The sequence below is a fragment of the Homarus americanus genome, unplaced genomic scaffold (assembly GCF_018991925.1).
Source record: "Homarus americanus isolate GMGI-L3 unplaced genomic scaffold, GMGI_Hamer_2.0 scaffold14445, whole genome shotgun sequence".
Lineage (NCBI taxonomy): Eukaryota > Metazoa > Arthropoda > Malacostraca > Decapoda > Nephropidae > Homarus > Homarus americanus.
Genome location: NW_024756530.1, coordinates 5,183 through 14,356, shown reverse-complemented (window position 1 = coordinate 14,356; position 9,174 = coordinate 5,183). Strand labels below are relative to the sequence as shown.

The 9,174-nt window shown below is 39.0% G+C and overlaps 1 protein-coding gene across 1 annotated transcript; it reads right to left on the bottom strand.

Annotated features, from left to right (window-relative positions):
- Nucleotides 1-381: 381 nt before the first annotated feature.
- On the bottom strand, nucleotides 382-6,533 carry LOC121856876 (5'-3' exoribonuclease 2 homolog). The gene is made up of 6 exons (XM_042352648.1): nucleotides 6,331-6,533; nucleotides 4,291-4,403; nucleotides 3,447-3,641; nucleotides 2,951-3,265; nucleotides 2,080-2,236; nucleotides 382-532 (listed from the first exon to the last, which is right to left on the bottom strand). Exons 1-6 carry the CDS (start codon nucleotides 6,481-6,483, stop codon nucleotides 452-454), a joined length of 1,014 nt encoding a protein of 337 aa, XP_042208582.1. The 5' UTR covers nucleotides 6,484-6,533; the 3' UTR covers nucleotides 382-451.
- Nucleotides 6,534-9,174: the final 2,641 nt, after the last annotated feature.

Here is a 9,174-nt window from a genome sequence, read left to right as displayed (position 1 = left end):
AGGGCATGCTGTATCTTGTAGTTTAATTTGAAATTGGTTGTGCACACAGTGATAAACAAATAAAATAAACCATGCATTGATCTATGATAACATAATAAGAAACACTGTATCATTACTAGAGTGAATGAAATAATATTCCCACAAACAACAATTGATAACTCTTGGACATGTGCGTCCCACGCGCTGACGCCCTGGTCCCTTGAAATTTTGATTCAGGATGGACATGTCATCCGAGTACAAATTTTGTCCTACTTTTTCTTCTTTTTTTTCATTATTTTAATTTGGGAATTATTTTTTGCAAATAATTTTGTCCGGTTTAAGTGATATCCACCTTAACAAGGTTTTACTGTATAAAATGTAACTGTACATCTGGTGTCCACAGGCAAGTCACATTTTCTTCCAAGTCATAATTATCAAGAAGCCAGTGCAAAAACAATGCCTGTCTCTTAACTCACCCATTAGGCTCAACAGCATCGGTCGCCAACAGAACAGATCCCTGCATGCCTTGATATTCTTTGCCAGCTATTGGGACCTAGAAAACAGAATTCAATGATTAAACACCACATAAAAAATAAATTTCACAGGGATAACAAAACTAAGAATCTGGTGCTAAAATCTGTTCACAATATATCCCATTCCATAGTCCCATTCTTAGGAGATTTATAAAGACCAAGGAACATAGAATACACAACAACTTTAGATACACAACATGCAAGAGTTCATTTAAAAAGGGTAACATCCTCATCCATAAAGTTGTTAACATGATCCTCCACTCAAATGTTTTAAGGCTGTTTTTAAGAACCTCCCAGACTTTGTGAGTGTTTTAGGAACCCAGCATTTAATGACATGCATCCATCACAGCTTCAGTCTTCCAGGGGCTTCCTATCCTCAAGGTCATTCATTAATATCTCTAACATTATCCTCTCATCCATAATTGTATCTATTTGCAGCATTGTTAACACTGAAAAGTACCAAATCAAAGGGAAAACTTAATTATATGGCCCAAACTTTTGGTACCCTTGGTGTTCTGGCTGAATTATTTTTTCTCTCAGAACTGGAAATAAGAACAGTTTGTTTAACTACCTTAGTATAACCAGATTAACAAACCAGAAAACACCATCAATAAATCATAGGCACCAGGTAATTAACATTGCAAACAATGTTCCCTCTTACCTGTGCACCTGCCCGACTGCCTAACAGTCAATCAAGTGTCACACACATAACCTTCACATAACAAAACATGTTCCGCACTTTGACGTAAAAAATTAAAAGGTTATATCTTACTCCCGACTCTGAAACCTAATTAGCTCTCAAATAAGGAGTGTAGCAAGGATGTGAATACAACACTTGCCTCTCACCCTAAGACTCACTGGTTCATTCCTAGAGCACCCCCAGTCCATCCTGCTGTGAATGGGTACCTAACAACTGTACACAGATGAAGAGATGAAAGCAATTAATTGGAGTACTGGCTACACTGGATCTTTGTAGTGAATAGAGGCTTAGTAAGTAAGCTACATGTCCCTAATGGGCCATCAGGCACATGGGACACGTTCATTTCACTACATTTTACTTTCTATTATGTCTAAATTTTACCTTTCCTAGTCATAATGAAATCCTCTCAGATAATGGAAATATATACTGTATGTAAAACTCTGGTACAGTACAGTAGACCCTCGCCAACCATGGATTAAACATATCTATGGTTTTCACTCTGTATATCATTTCACCAACCGCGGCATTTAGTTTTATTTATCTGTGGATGAGTGCGACGTCTCTATCCCTCCGTGGTCTAATGTATTCTTCCATGAAGCCCATCTCCTGCCACTGCTCTCTCAGTGTTGTGGTCTGGTAGCGAGTAACAGGCCAGACCCTGAGCATCTACCCAAATCCAAGAGTGTTAAACTATTTTATATGTATTTGACTCAAATTTAAATAAAAGTAAAATACACATGCAGGTAAAGTTTAGTGAAGGAACAGACAACTTGGTTAGGCTTTGATAAGCGTTATCAACGGCCATTGAACCTAACCCCCACGGTTGGCGAGGGACTACTGTAATGCTAAATCTGCATTCAAACATACCTCTGTATTATGGTTCATTCCCATACGATACATGTCTGTCAGTTGGCCAAATGCTTCGTGCTGAACACTGACGTACAAACGGTCGTCACCTCTCTTATTACGTCGTCTTTCTTCTTGAGTTAACATATCATACACTGAATTCAAGGCTTTCTTTAATCTGTCAGAAAATAAAGTATAGTTATTAATACAAAAGTTAGTGGCTCAAAGTTATAAAAAGCTTTAATTCTATCTAGGCTGTAGCACTGTACTTGTCTTTAGCCTTATAAATCAATGAAATACCCCCTTTACATTACTTTATTTGTCAAACCCTGTGTTGTTTTCTGTAAGCATTTTCCCCACTATGCTGCAGGTTGACCAGTCTTTCCTTCTGCTCCCTACTGAGACATCCCCATATGCCTCATAAGGTCACCATGCTCTGACCTCTTATCACCCTTTACCTCTAGTACTTCATGCATTCCAGCCTCCTTTCTCCATCACCCACCTATTTTCCGCTCCTACCATCCACCCCAAAATAATGCCATCTTTTCACCAAGCTTTCACTTTTCCCCCCCTCTCTCAACACATTCAATTCACTCTTAAATGTCTTCTCTTTACTACCTTGTGGCAGCTTTTCTCTTCATTGTTCAGCTGCTCTTCTTTTGCAAACTTGTTTACTATTTCCTCCTTCTTTCTCTAAAGCTCTCCCATCTTTAATCACTATATTCCTGATGAATTTTGGTGAAATAGTTTAATACCCTTAAATAGTGTGAGTCTTCATAAAAAATTACTCTATTATCACAATGGATCTTGCACTGTGACCATTGTACTGTCTTCTCTTCTTACAAACACACATTATCCTTACAAAACATATATACTGTAATTGTGTATTTACCTTTTCTCATCAACAAATGGCAAGAGTGCAACACCTTGCCAGGCAAATTTCTTGCCATTTAAGTCAATTTTGAAGTCTTCTGGATAAAAATCAATGATAACTGATTCTGGATCCAACATCAACCTGCCCCAAGGTTCTGGGACGTGGTCACGACTTGCTGCAGGAAACACACCCATGAGCTGTTCCAGGGGGTTGAATGGCTCCCCAATGTCAAAATTGACATTTGCCTTTGCACAATTAGAAAAATCTGAAGCAAAGGGTGCATAGTGGTATGGGAAATACCAGTCCCATGATACACAGCCCTGGTAGTAGTACCTGCCAACAAAAAATATATAAAATTAAAAATTTAATATACCGGGTAACCTAAACAAGACCCAACTGGAAATCAAATACTGTACCTGTATTTACAAGCAATAAAATATATTTTTTAAATAAATCAATAAAAAACAGTTATCATATGACAGACAATTAAAACTAAAGAGGAAATGCTGCTTACTTCAATACCCAGCATAGACCACGGGCATATTCATCTGCAACTAGTTTCCTGAATTCATAGTTGTCAGGGTTCACCTCAAACTTGGACTCATAGTAGCGGTCTTTGGCTCCGTCCTCATACAGTCTTACTTCATCTGGCACTTCATCTTCGTCATCTGACTCAACATTGTCTATGGTTCGCTTCATACCGCGGTTTCTGGAAAATATTTGAATTTTGTTTTCAGGATATGTACCTTGCTGAGGTCAAAGTTACATACACAAGAAAACTCCTTATTTCAGTCCACAGATATCCTAAGTACAAACATATTTCTAGTTGTACCACAGATATTTTATGTAAAAAAAATTTTTTTGCTGTAGTGTAAGAATAAAGTGCTTACAAGATTATTCCTTGTGTTACAAAGATTCATTATCAGAAATATCTTTCTGTTAGAAAGATATTTGCAGTAAGATTCCATATCATGGAAAAGATATATTCAAAGATATTTTTTATTATGATAAAAGCTCTATAAGTACTACAGTATAATACAGTACTTTTGTGGTACAAAAGATCATGTAATATTTAAACATCAGAGGCAATACAGTCTGTGGAGTTGTGTTTGATTTGATACACCACACTGTAACAAAATGACACAGACAGATAAGGGTATAAGGGTACATCATCTTCCTTTAGATGTTGTTAACAGCAAGTATATTAAAAATTCTCAAGTACTGTATTCAAATTAAGAAACTTGGTGTTTATAAGATGGTGGGCAAAAAACTGCTTCAACTAGTGCCAGGAGGATATTCAATAAGCTTATTACCATATTTGTACTATACCTAAAAGACAAACTAAATTATTTACATACTCTCCAGTATTCATATTAGAATATCGTTGCTCCATTATAAAACTTCTTGCTCCATGTGCCACTGAAGTGTCCCCGGCCCTCATAACAGCGAAAGCTCCTTGACCCGTTTGATTCTAATAAAAAAAAATCAATATGTCAGACATATACACACATTGATACAAGTCTGTTGCCAAATACAACACTAATCATTAATGTCATCACATAAATACAACTAAAATCCTTTACAACATTCCTTTGATCTGTGAGGTAACAACTCACAACCCCCAAGATAGAAAGATTAGATTTGTCCAGTGTACTAACATGGCATATGGCCAGCTAAGCACATACCACAGAAAATAATGCCCAGCCAACCCAACATGGCCATAGGATTAATCCATGACTTCATGTTAGGCATCCTGACCACAGATGGAGATACAAGGCACAAATAATACCAGCAAGATCTCATATTTCGCGCGATTTCATTTCGCGTTTTTGAATTTCGCGAGCACTACCTAATGTAACCAAGTCTTAAATTTGGCGTTAAATATAGTGAATTTCGTGAGATCCAGCCAGCTGAACGCGAGATCCAGCAAGCCGAATGCTGGCCACCGTCTTGAATGACGTCACAGCCCTCATACCAGTTAGTCATTTCTGCTACAACGCGTGTTTTGTCAACGCGAATTGGTTGCAATGCGTTTGATGAATAGGGGAACACTGTTTGTAAAATGCGAACTTTTGCATATGAATGTTGTCTATAGTGAGATTCCATCATCAATGTTTTGATTCCATCCTCAACGTATTAAGCGTGGCGCGGGGTTATGCAATGTTTACAGTTCACGTTCAACATCACATGATAAATTGATTCGTGTCTTTTGTTTGTGAACTGTTTTTTGAGAGGTACTCTGTAATTTTTTTTTTTTTTGCAAATTTAGCTGTTACTCATAAATACTGAATGAAGAGAATAAGTAAAAAGAATGTTTCGCAGTGATGACTAATAACGGTTTAAACCAGCGCTCTCTGTTTACATCACGTGATCAGTTGAATCGCGCGGTTTCTGTCAATTATTCCGTGATTTTCGCTATTTTCTCCAATTTTGTTGTGTTAGCGATGAATACGGAAAGACAAGGTGAGAAGAATTTTTTGAAGAAGTGTTCTGGTGATCAAATTGCTGGTGGTGAACGTAAAAGAGGTTTACAAGAACGCAATTATCGCATTGTAGCCCGCGCCATCCTAGCGACCGCCCGGGCTGTAATTGTGTGCTTTTTGGGTGGTGCTACCACCTGTCGATTCAAGATAATGGCCTCTACCTCTACTGGGGGTCCTACTGGTGCTGGTGGGTGGGACAGACCCTCCTATGCGGCCAAATAAGGAAAAGGAGAAGCGGGACTATCATAAGGGAGTCAAGTTTGCCAAGCACTCGATGCAGGATAAGCAGCGTGTGATTAAGTTACTTGAGGAAGGCCTAAAAACTAGTTTCCGGAAAGCACAATCAAGTCAATAAAGGTAGAATTTGTATCATTTGGAGGTTATAAATGGGAGAATCAGAGGTTGATGTAGAGTGACCCGTCTATATTGTTATTTTTCCCATTGGTTTATGTATTTGCATTTGGCGCAATTTTTCCAGTCTATATTACTAGTGATATATACAAGTCTTACTGTAGTACAACCACAGGTACAGTATAGACCCCCCCCCCCGACAAGTCCTTTTTTACAGTGATGAAAATCCAACAATCATTTTCAATTACACCACAACACAATGCAAGCTTTAAGATAATTTTATTCAACACAGACAGAGTCCCTCATTTATGGGTTAAGTGATGAGGACATTATGGTAGTCACTCAAAAATTAAACTATCTTTACCGAGGGATTGTCAAAAACCTCTGTCCACCGAGTAATATTTTCTCAACACAATTTTGTAAAGAGAAATTTTTGAGTAACCGTTCAATACATCCACATCAGTATCAGAGAAAAAATTCTAAGCACTTAATATGATCAACATTATTCAGCAACAAGGTGAAAATGCTGGCCTTATAAAATTAATTTCCCTAAATGTTACTCACCTTAAACCTATTGGCAGCTTCCTTTTCCATTTTTTCATCTCTTTTCTTCCTCTTGTCTCTTGCTCTGAACTCTAACTCTCGTTTCTGTCTTGCTCTAAATATCTCATCCTCTACTTTACCAAGATTTTGCAGAATCATTTGTACACGTTCCATGTTGGCAGCTCCACTATCTGTCAGCCAGCCCTAGAAATTGAAAACAAATAAAAATAAATAAAAATTACATGTACAGTATATATCATTTTCACTAAACTTCATGCACAAGGGATTAAATCACCCCTTCACTAAACTCATCGTGTCATTTACAATATAAAGTGTAAGTTCTTCTCTTCAAACACATGCTAGATCCTACGCACAGCTTTGCACTAAACACATCAAGTTCAGCTTACGTATTAGTGTGCATGTGTTGTGGAGTAAACCAATCAGTGAGGGATGAACTGATGATGAGAAGAGTAATGAGAGGTAAATCACACATTTTTGCAGGTAAATTTACTGTTACCACCTACATCAGCCTAAATCACTGGTTTTCAACTTTTGTATTCTAGTTCCTCCCTTCTCAACCATCTTGATTTGACTGTAAACTGTCATGAGAGTTTAAGCTCTTAAATTTAGCATTTTATAAAATTATAAAAATCTGATTTATTTATTTATTTTATTTTACTTTCTACAGTGGAGTGAAATTAAACATGAAGATATAAAATGTCAGTTCCATGGCAACTTCATCATAGCTGGAGAGATGGTTGGGTTGGGTTGCCTTTTCAGTACAAGATCATCAATTCTGCATTCAATCAACACCACAGATCATCATCACCTTCAGCTTGTTCCAGGACTTAATCTACCTTCATAACAAGGAAAGTGGAAACCCAACCTCACAATAACACTACAGGAAATGGTAAAAATCACCAAATATTAATTTCTAAAAGAATTAAATAACTACTAATCTTAGAACACCTCAAGTTAAGCAAGCTCAGCTCCAAAAATTTTTCTAATACAGTGGTCCCTCGGTTAACGAGCGCCTCGGTTAACGAGATTTCGGTTAACGATTTACCTTCCATAAGATTCTTAACTTCGGTTAACGAACAATCCTCGATTAACGAGTTTTTTACGAGCCGACTTCAACATGTTTTCGCTTGCATTTGGCGGTCCACCAGCTGTAGTAGTCCGCCAATACAGTAATCGGTTTTGGGGCTTAAATTCCATCACCCACCAGGATTTGAACCCACGATCTTATAATTGTGACGGTCGAACGCTACCTCTGGGCAACCAGGACAATAAAAGCAGTCCTAGACTCTACTATATTTCACACAAAACCTGTTCAACGACCTTATGGCGCCATGAACCTCTAATGGGGACCACCCGTGCCGCTTAGGTGATCAGAGCAACGTTTTACCAAATCCGGCTTGGAAACACGAGGATCCATATATATTTCATTAGCCCAATAAAGCACTTGGACTTCTACATATAATCAACACCTCACCCCACCAGGATTTGAACCCACGATCTTATAATTGTGACCGAGGAACGCTACCTCTGGGCCACCAGAACAATAAAAGCAGTCCTAGACTCTGCTATATTTCACACAAGGCCTGTTCAACGAGTTTATGGCGCCGTTAACCTCTAATGGGGACCACCCATGCCGCTTAGGTGATCAGAGCAACGTTTTACCAAATGTGGCTTCGAAACACGAGGATCCATATATTTCATTAGCCCAATAAAGCATGCGGACTTCTTCATATAATCAACACCTCCTTACCAGGATTCAAACCCCACAATCTTATAATTGTGACCGGGGGTATGCTACCTCTGGGCCACTAGGACAATAAAACCAGTCCTAGACTCTACTATATATCAAACAAAGCCTGTTCAACGACCTTATGGCGCCATGAACCTCTAATAGGGACCACCCGTGCCGCTTAGCTGATCAGAGCAATGTTTTACCAAATGCGGCTTCAAAACACGAGGATCCATATATATTTCATTTGCCCAATAAAGCACGCGGACTTCTACATATAATCAACACCTCACCCCACCAGGATTTGAATCCACGATCTTATAATTGTGACCGGGAACTCTACCTCTGGGCCACCAGGACAATAAAAGCAGTCCTATACTCTCTTATATTTCAAACAAAGCCTGTTCAACGAGCTTATAGCGCCGTGAACCTCTCATGGGGACCACCCGTGCCGCTTAGGTGATCAGAGCAACGTTTTACCAAATGCGGCTTCGAAACACGAGGATCCATATATTTCAATAGCCCAATAAGGCACGCCGGATCACATATAATCAACACCTCACCCCACCAGGATTTGAACCCACGATCTTCTAATCGGTGACCGGGAAACGCTACCTCACTAGGACAATAAAAAGGCAGTCCTAGACTCTGCTATATTTCACACAAAGCCTGTTCAACGAGCTTATGGTGCTGTGAACCACTATAGGGGACCACCCGTGCCGCTTAGGTGATCAGAGCAACGTTTTACCAAATGCGGCTTTGAAACACGAGGATCCATGTATATTTCATTAGCCCAATAAAGCACGCGGACTTCTGCATATAATCAACACCTCACCCCACGAGGATTTGAACCCACGATCTTCTAATTGTGACCGGGGAACGCTACCTCTGCTCCACCAGGACAATAAAACCAGTCCTAAACTCTGCTATATTTCACACAAAGCCTGTTTAACAAGCTTATGGCGCCGCGAACCTCTAATGGGGACCACCCTTGCCGCTTAGGTGATCAGAGCAACGTTTTACCAAATGCAGCTTCGAAACACGAGGATCCATATATATTTCATTATCCCAATAAAGCACGCGGACTTGTACATATAATCAACACCTCACACCAC

What these genes read in the sequence shown, in the direction of transcription:
- LOC121856876 (XM_042352648.1), bottom strand. Translation starts at nt 6,483, where the DNA reads ATGGAACGTGTACAAATGATTCTGCAAAATCTTGGTAAAGTAGAGGAT. An exon ending in GGTCTATGCTGGGTATTGAA is followed by an intron (nt 3,266 to 3,446) that starts GTAAGCAGCATT and finishes TTTTGTTGGCAG; the next exon opens with GTACTACTACCAGGGCTGTG. An exon ending in CCATTTGTTGATGAGAAAAG is followed by an intron (nt 2,237 to 2,950) that starts GTAAATACACAA and finishes ATTTTCTGACAG; the next exon opens with ATTAAAGAAAGCCTTGAATT.